This window comes from Marmota monax, unplaced genomic scaffold (genome assembly GCF_021218885.2).
Source record: "Marmota monax isolate L192 unplaced genomic scaffold, Marmota_monax_Labrador192_F-V1.1 WCK01_AAM20220418_F8-fsc00164, whole genome shotgun sequence".
In the NCBI taxonomy this organism is placed as follows: domain Eukaryota; kingdom Metazoa; phylum Chordata; class Mammalia; order Rodentia; family Sciuridae; genus Marmota; species Marmota monax.
In genome coordinates, this window is record NW_026693313.1 from 2,746,320 (window position 1) to 2,765,000 (window position 18,681).

The following is an 18,681-nucleotide window of genomic DNA, read 5'->3' on the forward strand; positions in this document are numbered from 1 at the left end:
TATACATTTGTAGCTTCTGGCAAAACGTAGGGATGTCCTAGAGAGCTAGCCCTGCCTCCTCCTAAAGGCTGCTTTTTTCCCCCTGAAAGGAAAGGGAAAAACCCTGGCAAGAGAGAATTTTTCCTTTTTTTTTTTCTAATTTTATTAGCTGTAAATGTGAGTACTTGTACATAAGGGTCATTCTATAATCCCAGCCTGTGCGCCTGGTTTCAGGAAGGCCGTGGGGAGCCTGCTTGCTTTAAGGAGCAGGCGGTTTCTCATCTGCAGCCCTGGGGGCGGCTGGTCTGCAGGACTGCCCTCGTATATTTATAAGACTGCCTTACCCTTTTATTATTATGACCTACCTGCTCAATATGCATTTCCCGGTTTGGCCAAAATTTTATTTGTTAAGCAGTCATTAATTTTTTTCCTCGAAATGCCTGTGTTAGGGGCTGGGGTTGTAACTTAGTGGTCGAGTGTGCACCTAGTGCGTGTGAGGCCCTGGGTTCAAGCCTCAGCACCACATAAAAATAAATAAAATAAATCCCTGTGTTAAGTAGAGATAGTCTTCCCGCATGTCCGAGAAATCTCGAGTCTCTGTGTGCCAGGCATGCAGGGTGGATGGCACATAGAGCACAGCCTGTGACCAGTCAAACCAAGGGCCAGGCAGTTGTAATCCGGCCAGAAGGTCTGTGCTTAGAGAGAGGCTTTCTAACAAGAAATCATCTACTCGTTCCCATTTCTGCCTCCTTCACAGTGTGCCCTGTAATCTGGGTACTTGTTTCACCTCCGTTTTCTCTGCAGGGACATGTGAATAATGCTAATCATAGTGAGCCCTGAGTATTTCTTTGGAAAGGAAACAGTAACAGCAAATGTTGTCCTTTCCAGTCAGCTCCATCCTGCCTGCCCTCGGTTCCAGTTGTGAACGCCCTGATTGTGAACTCCGTGAGGGCAGGGCTGTCGCCTTCCTGTCAGTTTGCTACACTCTGTACCCAGGTGTAGAAGAGACCTGGAGTTCAGTAGGCACCTCACCCGTGCCCAGTCAATATGTAGAACCAATGTCTGCCGAACATCCAGCATATTAAGGACCATGATGCCCGATAAAGCTGGAGCCTTTAAAGTAAAATCTCAGAACTTCAGCAGCACCATTAAAGAACTCCAAACCAGAATAACTTGTGTTTTTTCGTGATGAATCTGATTTTATAACTCCAAAAACAACTGAGTTGTTAAGGGCTGTGCTTAGACACCCAGGTGTTGAGAAGGTGTTAAAATAACAGAAGGCTCATTGATACTTTGTATCATTTCTTATTTCTTTTCCTGTTAAAAATTTCTCATTCCCCAAGACTCACAACTGTTTTCTATTTTTTTTCTAACGCAGCACAATAGTGTGCCAATTGTTGAACTAAAAATTTTATCCTGTTTTTCTTTATTTACATTTAGACTAGATAACACTGGAATAAACATTGCTCTGCCTAAATCCTTCTTTTTATTATTTTCTTGGGATAAATGCTTAGGAAAGCAATTACCCAGTCAAAAGGTATAAATGTTTTATGACTCAAAAATGAAGTATATGCCCACATATTTTACTCAAAAATAATCTTTCCAAGGATCAGTATAATTTTCACTATAAACAATGTGAAGCAACTAATTTTACTGACTGTTTTCAGTGGATATTGGTACTGTTTCTTTTTATTTTCCTGTTTTTATTGGTACATTATAACTATACATAATAGGGGATTTGTTGTTACATATCCATACATGTACATTATTGATACTATTTCAATCAATGTGCCTTATTTGAAATTGTTTCTTTTATGTACATAAAAAACAAAACCAGCCACTTGGCAACCTTTGCTTTCTTTCTCCATTTCCCGTGCCTGCCGCCAGCTAACTCAGGATCTTTGCAAGGCCCACAGACCCCCCAGTCAACTGGCAGCAATTCCATGGCAGAGGTTCCAGGCGACCTGAAGCCACCCACCCCAGCCTCCACTCCTCATGGACAGATGACCCCAATGCAAGGTGGAAGGTATGTTCAGAGAACTATGACCCATCCAGAATCAGATTTATCTTTTGATTTTTCAGGAGCAAACTTCACCAAATGAAGAAATAGTATTTCTAGTGAGTTTTTAGATGTTGATTATTATTAGCTGTTTTCATGTGATTTATTTTGGATGGTTTTTGCATTGGTAAATTTCAAGGTTGGTTTATTGACTCCCACTATTATCATTAAGCTCTCACTTTTTGTTTTCTTTCCACTTTTTTTATTGGTACATTATAGTTGTACATAATAGTGGGATTTGTTGTTACATATTCATACATGCACACAATGGCAACATAATTTGGCCAGTATCACTCCCCAGCACTTCACCCCTCCCTGCATACCCCCCATCCCAGTCTCTCTCCTTTACTGATTTCCCTTTAATTTACATGAGATCCCCTCCAACTTTCTTTTCCTTTTTCCTCTCCAGCTTCTACATATTAGAAAAAAATTTCACCCTTGGCCTTCTAAGTTTGGTTTATTTCACCAGTGGTCTCTAGTTCCATCCATTTTCCTGCAGATGACATAATTTCGTTTTTCTTTGTGGTTGAATAAAACTCCATTGTGTACATATACCACATTTTCCCTATCTATTCATCCATTGATGGACACCTAGGCTGGTTCCATAGTTCAGCTATAAACATGGGTATGCATATATCACTGTAGTAAGATGACTTGCACCAACTTGTAAAAGTGTTCCTTTTTCACTACATCCTTGCCAGCATTTATTATTATTTGTATTTTTGATGGCTGCCATTCTGACTGGTGTGAGATGAAATCTCAGTGTAGTTTTTGCATTTGCCTGTGCCTGATTTTAGCTTTCATTGTTTGCATCTCTTCAGAAGCAGTACAATCAGTGTGCACGACCCTTTCTCCGATGTGAGTGATTCATCATTCCCAAAACGGAACTCCATGACTCCAAACGCCCCATACCAGCAGGGCATGAGCATGCCAGACATGATGGGCAGAATGCCCTATGAACCCAACAAGGACCCCTTTGGTGGAATGAGAAAAGGTACATGCCTCTGCCCATAAGCAGGCCTAAGGACACTCTTCACACTGCTATTCCATTGCCAACTTACCTGTCCATTCAGAACAGGTGGAAGCGCATGCTCTCTGGGTTTGGCGGCCCCCAGCTTTCCCACCCTTCTGTTTGTGGGAAACATGTTAAGAATCTTAGTGCCTTATTTTCCTCATCTAGAAATTGGGAAAGTAATAGGACCTGCCTCAGAGGCGTCATGAGGATTAGTTGAGTTCCCGCACGTAAGCCTGTAGAGGAATAAGGGTCGCCTGGTAAGCAAGCACGATCAGTACTACCTAGCAGCGTGGTGCTATTCTGTTAGTTTGAGCCAGGCACAGTGCTAGGTGCTAGGTAGGATAAATCATGCATAGCCCTACCCTCAGGGAACTGACAGTCCTAAGAGGGGGGAGATTAGGCCTCAAATGGCTTATAAGATCATGATTGGTAGAAGAAAGGGGAAAAAAAGAAGAAAGGATAGCAAGAGGTTGGGGCAATGAAAGGGAGGGAAAGCTACTGCGACTGTGTGGTTCTGAGGGCTCTGAGATGTCAGATATCTGAGGACAAGGAAGGAGCCCCCTCAGGACATTGCTGGGCATATTTGTAGAGGTGGCAGTTGCCTGGGGCGTAGTGAATGTGGGCAGGTTGAGGCATCCAGGTCAGACAGGGACAGGCCCTCCACCTTCATGGCAGATGGATAGATTTAGTTCTTTGCCATGTAAGGGGTGTTCAGTGGGGAAGTGACAATACTAGATTTTTTTTGGTAAAAGTAAATTATACATAAATAACTGACCATCTCATGGTGCATGTATTGAGAGAAGTGAGTGGAGTCAGAAGTCTGTTGGGAGGGTGGGGTTGAGAGCCAAAGGCTGGTGGCTGTAGGCACTGGGAGCAGAACAGGACAGTGAGGGAAATCCAGCATCACTGTGACTGTGTCCAGGTGGTGAAGAGTGGGCGGTGTGTGCAGGGTGTGACTTTGGAACCCTTAGCACAAGGACAGTCTGTAGCTGTGGGACTGAGAGTCGGAGAGCGGGAGGGTTGGGCGAACCCCTGGAGGAGGTCAGGAGTGCTGGGCGGGTTCCTCCCAGGCTGCGTCCACATAAAGTCCTGGCTCTCCCCCAGCATGTGAGCCCCAAGCAGAAAACCGGGAAGTTTGCTTTTGGTCATCCTTCCAAGTACAGCTGGGTCCTGTGAAATTGAGACATGATGCAAACACGAGTGAAAAACATTTCAGAAATAGTGAATGATATTTTTAAGGAAGCACTTAACTCTGCGATCCCTTAATAAGGAAATCTGTGCTGTTATATTGTCTAAATAGAGAGAAACATAAACCTTGAATCTTTATGTTTATGGTTTTCACAAGTATTATGGAAACTGCACTGAATAGGGATAGGGCTGTAAAAAAAAAAAATCTATTTCCTGTGGATTTCTATTTATCTGTTTTAATTTGGGATTAAAGTACAAATTTTTTTAGTATTGAACTAGTGAAAGGAAAAATGAAGAATCCCCAAAATTTAAGTATTGGGTATATACCATTAAACAACTGAGATTTATAATATTTCATGTATGATATTTCAGAAAACATAAAGCAAAGATAATCTCTACTTTTTCCTTTCAAAGGTTTCAGGGCTACTTATTCCAAGTAAACATTTTGCAGACCATACAATAATCTGTAGGCTCAGAAATTCAAAAGCTTGGTGCATGTTAAAGGTAGATATTTTTCATAATGATACAAAAGGCTAGATATAACATTTTGTCGGTGTTTTTGTGTCCGTATCCCATTTTTTTAGACTCTGAAAATATGAGAACAATATGGGAAAAAATTAGTATTGCCAGCAGCTGGGGAGGCTGAAGCAAGAGGATTGCAAATTTGAAGCCAGCCTTAGCAAATTACCAAAGCCCTCAGCAAATTATTGAGACCCTGACTCAGAATTTTAAAAAGTGGAAGGATAGAAAGTGTACCTGGGTTCAATCCCTAGTATCAAAATAATAATAGTAGGAGGAGTGATAGTAGGAGTGACAGTTAATAGTACTCAATAGTATTCAAAATCTGGCCTCAAAATCTACTGTAGACCATTTCACTCTCCTATCTATCTGCTGTTAGCTAAAGTAGTATTTGTCTTGTTCCTTATACCTATAGCTTTTCATGCTATAAAAATGAATTTGGGGGTTGGGGTAGTGATTGTGGGGTTACCTTGCCAGGCACTAGGTAGATATAAAATGTGCTTCATCAGCTATGTAGACAATGACTAGAATAATCCCTAGTGTATTTCAGCTCTCTTGCTGAAATTTTGGTGTCCGTATCCCACTTTTAGACTTTGAAAATATGACAATAATATGGAAAAATTTGTATTTTAATCCCAAATTAAAACAGATAAATAGAAATCCACAGGAAATAGATTTTTTTTTACAGCCCGATCCCTGTTCAGTGCAGTTTCCATTCTTTGATTGCCTCGTTCTGTGAGGGAACTTGGCGGTGAGCTGATCAGACCACTCTCAGTGGAAAACATGCTCTTTATCGTGGCTGCCACCCACAGACAGCTGCTGTGGAAGTTGCCAACCCATGGTGTGGCAGCATGGTGAACCCAAGCGCCAGGCTTCTGCCTTATTCCTGAGGTACCGATCCCGGACAAGTGATCATGGTGTTTGTATGTGGCTTAAGTAGTTATTTTGAGTATCTGCAATATCTGAACACATAGCTCTACTTGCTTTTTGTAATGGAATAGATAGATACACCTAATGCTCTAGAGCTGGATGGGTTAGTTCCTAATATTTCCTGTTGTGAACAGTGATGCAGTGGCTGTTGAATTAGCAGCACTTGTGACAATGTTTCTGTAAATCTGTCCCTCAGATTGTTCAAAGGACAGGAAGTTTTGTTTTGTTTGTTTTGTTTTGTTCCTTGACTAAGTATCTCAGTAATCTATGATCCAACAAACCACCCCCAAACTTAGTGGCTTCAACAGCACCACTTTGCAGTGTCTTCACTGTCTCATGGCTGTCTTAGGCTGGCTAGCTCTTGGCTCCGTATGTTGTCAGCCAGGACACTGAGGTGGCTACCAGCATCTGACAGCTAGATTGGGAGCTCTGTGAGTGGTGTCTCTTGAGTGGCCAGTCTCTACAGAAGACTCCTGGAGCTTTGGGCTGGGGACTCCTCCATGGGAAATTTTTGCCTAACTTCTTGGTCCCCATGACATGATATATGGGGCTCAAGAAGATAAGACTCCAAAGGGAGTTTCCAAAAGAACATGTCCCAGTTGCAAGAATTTGCTTGTACCCATTGGCCAGAGCCCTACTGGTCAATACTAATCACATGATCCAGCTCCAAGTCACTAGGGAGGAGACTTCACAGGCCGAATATCGGCAGATGTGCTTCTTGGGGTTGTGGAAGAGTAGCCTCCCTTAGCAGGTTTTGAGAACTCCGGGTACTCCCAGCACAGGTGTAAGAGAGTGGATCCCCCACCCCCACCAGGGATGATTAATGTCAGTCATTCTAATGTTTGCCAGTCAGACTGTGGGGAAAAGGCCTTGTGATCGTTCTGACTTGGATTTCTTTAATTATTAGTGAGCTCCCACATCTTTTCACATGTCACTTGTTGATTGTTCATTTGTTTTTCCTTTTCTTTGAATGGGTTTGTCCAGTTTTGTCTTTTTTCCTATTGGTTTTTAAGAAATTTTTTTTGTGTATCTGGGAATTAAGCTATTTAATTTTAATTATGCTACTTGATTTTTTTGTTTTCACATCTACAAAATGGAAAGTAATCTCAAAACTGGTTCTGCCAGGCTTGAGGTGCGATCTTCCGTCAAGTAGGAGGAAGTGCACGGTGCGTGAAGGCCTTGGTCCCGAGGCGGCCTCGGGTTCGCCTCAGTGCCGGCCTAACAGATGCCTGAGCTCACAACTTAGTCAGCTTCTGCCTCGCCCGGCATAAAAGCAACCATCATAGAAAGAAGAAAATATGATGTATCAATTAAAGTTTGCATTAGAATGTTTAATTTGCCTGAAGGCTCGTTTCTGGACTTGGTCCCATTTCCTCAGCTGAGCCGATGCAGATTTGCACGCAGGGGCTTATTGGCGGGCTACCTCTGTTAGAAATAGCCAGGGCCCAGCCCATCTGGAGCTATTCTTAACTCTGGTGATTTTCTCTGTTCTGATTTTGGAAGAGTCTGTGCACAGGTGTTCATATCGAGGTCTTCAGGTCTTCTCCCTCACAGTGGAACTCACTGTATATACACATTTCATTGTCTTTCTCACAGCTATTCCAGGAGATGTTGAGTGGCCTCTTGTATAGATAAGACTTAGACCTCATTGGTATGGACCTGGGCCCCGAGTGGGTTGCTGGTTGCTGCATAACAGGTGAAGGTCCCTCAGGCTGGAGTCAAGGTGTCGCCAGGACTCCCTCTGAGTCAGGCTCTGAGTCCTTTTCAAATTCATTCAGGTTGTTGACAGAATTCAGTTCCTGTGGTTAAAGCCTGGTTGACCACTGGCTTGTTGACTGATCCCTGCCTCCTCTCTTTAAGGCAGTCCTCCCCACAGCAGGGCAGTGGCTTCAGGACAACTGAAGGTCTCAGACTGGCTCCATCTCCAGCCTCTAGCCAGGGATTTGACGGGCTACCTGGATACTCTCCTTCATGGTTAACTCACAGCTGATTAGTGACTTTAATTACACCTGTGAAATCCCTCTTAGCACCTAATACACCATAATCAGGGGCAGCATAACCCATGCTGTTCCTAGGCTCCGTCATGTTCCAAGCAAGGCAGTCATTTAAGGTACACATTGGGGTGGCAGAGGTGTCTTTGGGGATATCTTAGGGTTCTGCCCCTCCAGGATCCACCTGACTTCAGACCCTGGGCTCTCTCATTAGTATTGTGGTGTGCCATGTGGACATGGGGCAGACTCCTAGAAGGAGTTAACTTGCAGATGCCTCATTTTATGCCTTTTCTTCAAATATTACAGTGCCTGGAAGCAGCGAGCCCTTTATGACGCAAGGCCAGATGCCCAACAGCAGCATGCAGGACGTGTACAGCCAGAGTCCCGCAGGGGCCGTGTCCAACCTGAGCATGGGTCAGCGGCAGCAGTTTCCCTATGGGGCCAGTTACGACCGGAGGTGAGTATTTTTCAAAAGGAAGACAAGAAGAATGAGGAGAAATGCTGTTCTAACTTACTCTCCTGAGCCCTAGCACTGAGCCACTGAGGGCAGCACAGTGGCCCTTCCGTCTGGTTGCCACTGATCCCCAGGTGAGTGTCAGCTGGCTGCCTTCAGGGACAGCCACAGCAGGACCACAAAGAAGGACCTTGTCCCCAGGCAACCAGATGGCTCTGTACTTTTGTAAGCAAATTCGTAGCATAAATAAGATATTCGGGGCTGTTCTGGCTGCTGCTAGAGGCTTCTCCTGGGAACTCAAGACCCATGGCCACTCCTCAGCACACCATGCCACACTGCTGCACCCAGCATGTACTTCCCTCTCTGAGTGGTCACTGTCACCACAGAGAGGTGGCCCGGCTGCAGCAGGTGTGGCTTCTCTGGGAGCTACCAGACTCCTGGGTTTCGCAGAACCAGCTCTCTCCCCACCCCCTCTATTTCTTAAGGAATGTCTGAGGGTTGTAGCATCACGCTTCGGGCATTCTAGAAAGGTCTTCCAGATGTTGCTCCTTCTGACGTTTCCACTCTTCCTTCTAAAAAGAGAGTGCACATTACTCCTTGATAAACAATTCTGAGAAGGCCCGCCACGTGGCCTGCATGAGCCTCTCTAAAGGAAGCCATCGTGTCACTGAAGTGGCCAGTTAGGCCACAGGACCAGCCCAGAAGGAAGAGAGCCATTGAGATGTCAGAGAGAGGTCATCATAAACTGCCCTACAGCAGTGGCACGGGGGAGCTTTCTTTGTGACGAGACCCCTCCCCTGTGCCCCTGGTTCAATATGCCCCCCCTTTGTGGGAGTGTTCGCTCCCTCCCATCCAGGGAAGCACTCAGCCTTTAATGTCATATTTGATTTTCAAAGGAAAAAAAGAGGAGAGACTGGAGGCAACGAAACAGTGTGAGTGGAGTGCCACTCACAGGGCAGAGCTGGCTCTCAGGCCACTTCCTCAGGGATCTGGGGGTGCATATGCCCAGGGACCACCTGCTGAGATGGCCCCTCTCGCCCTCCACACATGGGGTGCTCTTTAGTTTAATCAGAGGGAGGAAGTTGGGAAGATCACCGTTTTGCTAGGTAAGGTTTCTCCCTGACATTTTCTGCACACCGGTTCTTGAATTGTTAACCCTGGCCATATATATGTGCCTCAATCGGTTGGTCAATATAATGTTTAGTGTGCCAGATCAGGATTTTGGTTTGAGTTTAAGGCCCAGTTAAAACTGACTGATTGATTTTATTAACAAGATTACAAGAACATTTTCATATATTATTAAAAGATTTCCAGTACATATGCTTTTCTGGTTCAAACACATGAGATTTACTTCATTAAGTTTGCTTTTCTGAAATATGTTACTTAGATTTTTATCCATGTCAATTATATTTCTTTATTTCTAAATAATCATAGTAGTTTAAAAAAATTCTATGTCTTTTTTACCTGTTGATATTTAAAAATTTATTTTTTTCTTATTCCTTGATTATGTTAGGAATATATTCAATTTTGTTACTCTTTTTCTTATAAGATTCAATCTACTAATTTAAACCAATTTATTTTTCAAGAGTTCAAATCTGTTGCCCTTGAGAACATACTATTTTTATGGTATTTACAGTTTCTCAGTATAGTTGCGGTTGGAAATAAATGTATTACTTATTTCCAGGTTGTGACTTAATAGGAGTACATTTCAGTCATTGTTGTTTTTTTTTCCATAGACTTTCAGGTCATAGATCTATGAAATAATTAGGTTTGACCTTTAAAAACTTAAACATTTTTATTCATAATGAGAAAGTAAAAAGTAGACCATTTTGCATGTGGCAGCACTTCTACCAACACTGCTTGAGACCCAGGTTCCTCTGCTTCTTGCTGTCATGGTGCCTCACATGGCGTCTGTGACACTTCCTGGGTGAGCTTCAGTGGGAGGCGGAGCTTCTGCCTCAAAGGCTTGGGCAGGTACTCACAGGTGCTGCCTGTTCAACCGGTATTTCTCTCACACCTATTAGCAACATCCCAAACCAGGAGTTTGGCAGCACTCCCGAAATGGGTGTTCCCATCCTTCTTGCTAAAAGCTACAGCAGCTGCTGCCCAGGAAGGCTGTTGGGAGCAGTGTGTGACAGAGGAACGGCAGCACCACTGGGGGTAGAGTCTCCAAAATGGGCTGTTCATGCTGTGCTCATCCGAAGTCCTTTGTGCATTAAGTTTCCTTTGAATGCCTTGTTCCAGGCATGAACCTTATGGGCAGCAGTATCCAGGCCAAGGTCCTCCGGCAGGACAGCCACCATATGGAGGACACCAGCCTGGCCTGTATCCCCAGCAGCCGGTGAGTTGGCAAGTGGGCGTGGGTCCTTGTGTTCTCTGTTCCTCTCTGAGAATCTGAAACTCAACTTGTGTTACTTCTGAAGATTTTTAGGAATTATAACCAAAATGATTAGCATTTATTGAACATTCAGGATGTATTTAATACTAAAAAGTACTTCTGGGATTTGGGAGTCAGTAATTAAACATAGCTCTTATTATATAATATTGTGAAATAAATATAACATACTAAATGAAGTTAAATACATTAATTCTTACAAATGATGACAAGACCAATGGAGAGTGAGGTGTGTTGTGAAGAGGTTCCATAGTGTGCAGTTGGCTTTTTGTCTGTGGGTTCCAAATCCATGGATTCAGCCAGCCACAGACCAAAAATGTTTGAAAGTATCTTTAAAAACATTGTATCTGTACAGAACATGTACATGCTTCTTTGTCATTATTCCCCAAACAATAGAGATAGCAATTTATAAAGCATTCATTAACATTGTATAGGTATTAGAAATAATCTAAAGATGAATTAAAGTATACAGGAGGCAGTACATAGGTTATTTGCAAAGGCTGCACCATATTCAGACTTGAGCGTTCTTGGATTTTGGTGTCCACAGGGGTCATGGAACCAATCCCCTGCAGATACCATGGGACAACTGTATACTCTTGTGTCAAAAGCTGTTGTAAAACAGAGATTTGTCAGTGTTTTGAAGAATATATAGAAAAGGCAACTCAAAATGTTATATAGTAAAAGTTAATTTGTCTTTAAAAAACTAAGATATCAATGCCCCATAATCAAGTTGGCGGTGGCCATTGCTGTTTAGCTGTGCAAACCCCATGCAGCTGTCAGAGTTGATGCTAAGGCTTGGGCCTCTGGGTGGCTTTTCAGAAACATAGGACCTCGCTATTTCTTTCTTTTTTTTTTTTTTATTGGTTGTTCAAAACATTACAAAGCTCTTGACATATCATATTTCATACATTAGATTCAAGTGGGTTATGAACTCTCATTTTTACCCCAACTACAGATTGCAGAATCACATCTGTTACACATCCACATTTTTACATAATGCCCTATTAGTAACTGTTGTATTCTGCTACCTTTCCTATCCTCTACTATCCCCCCTCCCCTCCCCTCCCATCTTCTCTCTCTACCCCATCTACTGTAATTCATTTCTCTCCTTGTTTTTTTCCCATTCCCCTCACAACCTCTTATATGTAATTTTGTATAACAATGAGGGTCTCCTTCCATTTCCATGCAATTTCCCTTTTCTCTCCCTTTCCCTCTCCCCTCATGTCTCTGTTTAATGTTAATCTTTTCCTCCTGCTCTTCCTCCCTGCTCTGTTCTTAGTTGCTCTCATTATATCAAAGAAGACATTTGGCATTTGTTTTTTAGGGATTGGCTAGCTTCACTTAGCATAATCTGCTCTAGCGCTATACATTTCCCTGCAAATTCCATGATTTTGTCATTTTTTAGTGCTGCGTAATACTCCATGGTATATAAATGCCACATTTTTTTTATCCATTCATCTATTGAAGGGCATCTGGGTTGGTTCCACAGTCTAGCTATTGTGAATTGTGCTGCTATGAACCTCGATGTGGCAGTATCCCTGTAGTACACTCTTTTAAGGTCTTCAGGGAATAGTCCGAGAAGGGCAATAGCTGGGTCAAATGGTGGTTCCATTCCCAGCTTTCCCAGGAATCTCCATACTGCTTTCCAAATTTGCTGCACCAATTTGCAGTCCCACCAGCAATGTACAAGAGTACCCTTTTCCCCACATCCTCGCCAGCACTTCTTGTTGTTTGACTTCAGAATGGCTGCCAATCTTACTGGAGTGAGATGGTATCTTAGGGTGGTTTTGATTTGCATTTCTCTGACTGCTAGAGATGGTGAGCATTTTTTCATGTACTTGTTGATTAATTGTATAGGACCTCGCTATTTCTAAACAACCTTTCAGATGGAAGACCTCTTGCAAAATAGAGGATTTTTTTTAAAATTTTTATCACAAAGCAGCTTTTAAACATTAAGGGTTTTTTGGAGAGATATATATAATAATAATAGTATATATATGTGTGTGTATTTTATATATGCGCACACACACACATACATACAGTGACTTGTATTATTGAGCCGTCTGATCTTAAACAGTTTTCAGGTAAAACAAATACTAATGAAAATCTCAGCATCTCACTCCCTCCCAACCAGAGGTTCCCACCCACCCTGACTAGCACTGGTCCCCAGAGTTCCCAGCTTAGTGACAGGTACTGCTGGGGCTGGACACTGGGTGACATGATGTCACAGCCTGGGGAGCTGAATCCTGTCTGGAGAATTTTCTGTAAGACATCTCTTTGGCCCTGGAACTTCTGGTGGCCCTGGGCTCCTCAGTGCTCTCCTGTGGGCCACCCTTTTGTTTCTCAGTGTGGCTTCAAGCCCCACCCAGCACCCGCCTTTGTGCAGAGGCTGCACTGTCACCATGCTTCAAGGAGAGGAGGCTTTTTTTTTCTGCCACAGAAAATTTCCAACATGTAAAAACAAACTTTGGAAACCCTCTTTGGAGTGTGTGACACAAGGCATTATGTGACATGGAACAGTCCCAAATTGTTAGTTCTCGTTATGTAGGAGCTTCCCATGTTCATCTTGAAATGAACATTACCACCAGGTAATAACTATTTTGCATAATTTGAGCGTGCGTGATTATACCTGTAAGAGCACACCACATGATTTGTCTTTATATGAATTTCAGAATTATAAACGCCACATGGATGGCATGTACGGGCCTCCAGCCAAGCGCCACGAGGGAGACATGTATAACATGCAGTATGGCAACCAGCAGCAAGAGATGTACAACCAGTATGGAAGTTCTTACTCTGGCCCGGACCGGAGGCCCCTTCAGGGCCAGTATCCATACCCCTACAACAGAGAGAGAATGCAGGGCCCAGGCCAGATGCAGCCCCACGGAATCCCGCCTCAGATGCTGGGCGGCCCCATGCAGGCCTCCTCCGGTGAAGGGCCTCAGCAGAACATGTGGGCAGCGCGTAACGATATGCCTTACCCCTACCCAAACAGGCAGGGCCCCGGCGGCCCTGCGCAGGCTCCCCCTTATCCAGGCATGAGCCGCACGGATGACTTGATGGTACCTGATCAGAGGATGAATCATGAGAGCCAGTGGCCTTCTCACGTCAGCCAGCGCCAGCCTTATATGTCATCTTCGGCCTCCATGCAGCCCATCACGCGCCCACCTCAGTCATCCTACCAGACACCACCGTCACTGCCAAACCATATCTCCAGGGCGCCCAGCCCGGCTTCCTTCCAGCGCTCCCTGGAGAATCGCATGTCTCCAAGCAAGTCTCCCTTTCTGCCCACCATGAAGATGCAGAAGGTCATGCCTACGGTCCCCACGTCCCAGGTCACTGGGCCACCCCCCCAGCCACCCCCAATCAGAAGGGAGATCACCTTTCCTCCTGGCTCAGTGGAAGCATCACAGCCAGTCCTGAAGCAAAGGCGAAAGATTACCTCAAAAGATATCGGTGAGAATTACAGAGATTTGTTCTGGAAATGAATTTCAGTTGAAGTCTAGAACTTTATTTTTCTTCCACATTGTTTTTATGAGTGCATTATCGTTGAACATAATGATGGGATTATTGCTACATATTCATATATGCACTCAATATAACCATATAATTTGGCCTAGAATTTTAATTTTAGTTGATGTAATTTTTGTTGATATTAGTAAGATAAGTTTTTTTAAAAATACGTATTTTTTTGTTTTATTTTGTTTATTTTTATGTGGTGCTGAGGATCGAACCCAGTGCCTCGCACATGCCAGGCCAGCGCGCTACCTCTTGAGCCACAATCCCCAGCCCCGTAAGATAAGTTCTTATGAGTGCAAATTATCAGAATGCTTTTATATAAGAGCAATAGTTGGAAACCATCCAAATTAAGACGGTGCTGGAGAAGAACTTGAGTTGATGTGGTATTTTTAGGTGTGAATGTTGTGTGGAGATTAGAGCTTCAAACAGGAGGAGGTCAGGGGCTGAAGTTGTGGCTCAGTGGCAGAGTGCATGCCTTGCACATGTGAGCAAGGCACTGGGTTCGATCCTTAGCACCACATAAAAATAATCTTAAAAAATAAATATTTTTATAAATATAATATTTATTTATTTATAAATATTATAAATAAATAAATAAGAGGTCAGGGAATCCTCAGTAATTCTATGCTGTGTTTCAGGCTTAACAATTTGACATTAACCAAGCCACTTAATCCCTACATCATGTGCTAACAAACCCACTGTGAGGTCATGGAAATGCTAAGGGTGACCGTGAGAATTTGAAGGCATGCCACTCTGATTTGGTAACAACCCTGTGAATTGCCATGGGGAAAAGCGGAGATGTGGCCGTCATCTGTAGATACGGTACCTGAAGCGGGCTGCTGTGTGCTCCGTGGACTTGACGTAATCTGCCCAGCACTGGCAGATGTGGCCCAGGGAGCTACTTCAGTTGAAGCTGATGTCACTTGTTCAGCCTTCAAGAGAGTGTAAATGCTCATTAGAGATCTGGAATGTCTGGGAGTACACAGTTTTTCTGCATTTATTTAACACAAGGGAAATAATAGATGTTGGTTGTATAAGAAAAAAATTTCAGAATCACCTGACTTAAATTATTTGTAGCAATTAGAAAATTGAAGATTCTAAATTAATGCATTAAAGGTGTTTTTAGTCATTGGACATGAAGAAGATATATATGTAGAGAGAAGAAAGTAAGGCATTTTGATATCTGAGGACATCACATGGGGAGAGAAAATGCAGACACTTTCACACCATTTTTTATATAGAAATATATATAAATACAATGTGTGCATATGTATGTTTAAATAAACATTATTATTGTTTAACAATTCTTAGTATATGTTATATAAGTACTTGTCTGAAGCCTAGGGAAAAATGTTCTTTTTTTTTTTTTTTTTTTTTTTGATAACAGGGATTGAACCCAGGGGTGCTATACCAGCTATATCCCCTGCCCTGGTGGTTTGTTTGTTTTTGGTTTGGGGGGTTTGTGGGGGTTTTTTTGTGTGTGTATGTGTGAGAGAGAGAGACAGAGAGACAGATATGGTCTTGCTGAGTTGCTTAGGGCCTTGCTAAGTGGCTGAGGCTATCCTTAGAACTCATGATCCTCCTGTCTCAGTCTCCTGAGTTGCTTATTCCTTATTTAAAAAAAAAAAAAAAAGTTTGACTTTTCTAATGTAAAAGTACTATATGACTATCTATCTTAGAAAGTTTGAAAAATAGAATTAAAATAAAGGAGGAGGGTTGGGGTTGTAGCTCAGTGGTAGTAGAGCTCTTGTCTAGCACATGTGAGACACTGGGTTCACTCTTTGGCACTGCATAAAAATAAAGGTATTTTGTCCATCTACAGCTTAAAACATTTTTTTAAATAAAATAAAGGAGGAACAAGTTCAGGGCCCTCCCCCATGACACAGTACTATGGGTGTCCAGAAACCCCCTCCTACCCTCCTAGCTGTGGCTCAGGCCCATCAGGTAGAACAGGTCTCCTCCTCAGTCCTGGTCTCCCACCATGCTCTCCTGCAGGGCCTCCTGAGCAGCTCCCATTGAAAAGTAATGGGTCCATTCTCCAGCCCCATCATAGGCAAATCTTATAATTCTTTATCTAATCACTTTATTTCTTCAGGAACAGGAATAAGGAAAACAAGAAAAAATACAGCCCTTTTATTTCCATTCCTTGGTTCAGAGCACACTCTGAAATCTAACCATCAAAGTGCTGATATTTGCCAGCAGCATGTTCTTGAGCAGGAGCTCAAAAGTAGAAGAAGACAGCATGGGGAAATCAAGACTTTGTATCTGAGGATGTGCTATTTGGGATTTAAATCTTCCTTTTGTGTCCTGCATACTTACCAGCCTTCCAGAGCATTTGTGAGTGAAGAATGCGAAAGAAGACAGGAGCACTTCCGGGCCCATTCTTACTAGAAACCAATGCATCCTTACAGACTGTTAGGTGGTAAAATACCCGAGATGAGAAAGGACCCTGTGCCTAGCCCAGCCATCCTCGCTAGCAGTGGTCCGCGTTTCACCAGCAAAACAACAAAAAGATCTTAGACAACAGACATTTCTTAGCACAACCTGTCACCTCCATTTAAACTTAGAAGAGGGGCATGTTCAACTCTCAGGGCATCTGTTTAACCCGGTGCTCCACTTCTTTCCTCTCGTTCTTTTGTTACTTTCTGCCCTTTCATTCATAGAGTTCATTTTACTGATATCCTTGTTCTTTCCTGTTTTCAGTTACCCCTGAGGCATGGCGTGTGATGATGTCCCTTAAATCAGGGCTTTTGGCTGAAAGTACTTGGGCTCTGGACACTATCAACATCCTTCTCTATGATGACAGCACGGTTGCTACTTTCAATCTCTCCCAGGTGAGCAAGCTGGCACCAGTCCAGCCAGTGGCCAGATTAGAGTGTTAGGAAATGAAGTCCAGTCGTGCAACACACCTGATCTGATGCCCAGGTTGATTGGTAGTGATCAGCTAACCTCTCTAATCATTGTAGTCATAAATCGACATTGATCAATATGTAGCTGCCTGAGAATGTGATCTGCAATGATACTCATTTCAGTTAGGTGATACACATACATACCTGTGCTTCTCAGGAAAACAGTGACTGTGGGTGGGGGGTGTGGCCAAGTTAAATCTTTAGGTGAATGTTAGCAGGCCAAAGGGAATATTAGTCAAAAATGTATGAAGTATATAGAAGTAGAGAGGAGGTCAGTGAACCCCACCACCCTACCCTACATCCAGCTGGAAATGTCATGGTCTTGTGGCCAAACCTCTGTCTAGGTCTATGCCTTTATTCTGCCTCTTCCCAGGTTATTCTGAAGCAGTCATTTCACCTTTAAGAATGAGCCTCGCCAGCTGGTGCGCTGCTGGAAGCTGGGCGGGAGGCAGCTGGATGGGGGGAGCTGAGGATGGGCCCTTCTCCCTGGAGCACATGAGGAATGCTCTGCTTTCTGTTAAAAACAGAGCACTTTCCTTGCTTCCACTGAAATAAGACCATCCTCTCCCACCTCCCCTGTCTTCTTTCATATATTCCTCAATGTAATGTGGCCCAGAAGGATGATTTTTCAGTTGATAGAAAGAGATTAATAAGGTCTTAAATGTCACACAAAGTCTCTTTTAAAAGAAAATAAATATTTTAAAATATATCTGGCCTTCACTAGAGTAATTAACTTTCATCCTTATAACACGTGAGCTGTGCTGGTCACATGTTCTCACACTCAGGACCTCTTTCTTAACTTCCCCTTCTCCCCAGGGGAAAAGTAAGCTTCACTTATCCAGACTCCTACCTGGAAATGGTTTCTCTGGGACCCTGAAAGCAAGTACTGTGCCAGAGTCGGTGCTTCTCACCCACTTTCCAAAAGACACTGCCGGCAAACAGGACAGTGTGGTGATGCCGGTGTCTGTCAGGAGAGAGCCCTTGTTATTATGACCTACTTCTTGGAGGGCCCTCGTCTGGCAGGGCCGGCAGTGGGGTCCCGGAGTCCTGGTTTGCCCTCCATGGCTCAGGGGCTCACAGGAATTGCAGCTTGCTCTCACAATTGGTGGCTCTCTCCTAGTGGCTTTTGTCTTTCAGCTTGAGCTGTGACGAACTGAAATGTAAAATTGCATTTTATGAAACATTTTAATTCATTTATCAAAGACTAAATTGATTTGTTTCTAATTTTCAGTGTTTATGAGCTACTACATAGTTGAAATTATCTTCTCTAAAGGATACACAGTGAATATAAATTAGGGTAACCTATGGCACCTGAGACAAAAATGACCATAAAATCCTAAGAATAATAACCATAAAAATCCCAACAAGCAAGTCTCAGATAAATAATAGAAGAGAACGAGTCACTTTGGGTGAAAGAGCCTATAAAATCCACATTCCTACTCTTCTAATAATGAGTGTGCTGTATCTAAACCAGGTGGATAAAGAAGAGCCGAGCGCACCCTCATTGATGACATTAGCAATGTGGAGCAAGAAGTCAGGTTCAGGTTGGGGGAGTTGAAAGTCAGCAGCAACGGGAGGTGTGCCTGTGTTGGCTTGGTTCACGATGTGGGGTTTGGGAAGTTCACCCAGCACACCTGTGGTCCAACCCAGCCAGAAAGGTGGTCCCAGGGTTTCACTCCTCCAGTCACAGCTGATGTCATGACTGTATCTCTTCTCTCTCCTC

At 43.4% G+C, this 18,681-nt stretch overlaps 1 protein-coding gene across 7 annotated transcripts in view; it reads left to right on the plus strand.

Annotated features, from left to right (window-relative positions):
• Arid1b (AT-rich interaction domain 1B) overlaps positions 1-18,681 on the plus strand; it is a 412,777-nt gene that overhangs the window by 389,852 nt on the left and 4,244 nt on the right. For 6 of the 7 annotated variants that reach the window (XM_046456608.1, XM_046456613.1, XM_046456609.1 and 3 more), the window contains 6 exons: positions 1,867-2,005; positions 2,860-3,032; positions 7,988-8,138; positions 10,380-10,476; positions 13,203-13,986; positions 16,753-16,883. In XM_046456608.1, the coding sequence (XP_046312564.1) occupies positions 1,867-2,005; positions 2,860-3,032; positions 7,988-8,138; positions 10,380-10,476; positions 13,203-13,986; positions 16,753-16,883 (1,475 nt within the window). The remainder of the gene's footprint in view (positions 1-1,866; positions 2,006-2,859; positions 3,033-7,987; positions 8,139-10,379; positions 10,477-13,202; positions 13,987-16,752; positions 16,884-18,681) is intronic. The other variant, XM_046456610.1, reaches the window with a different exon arrangement.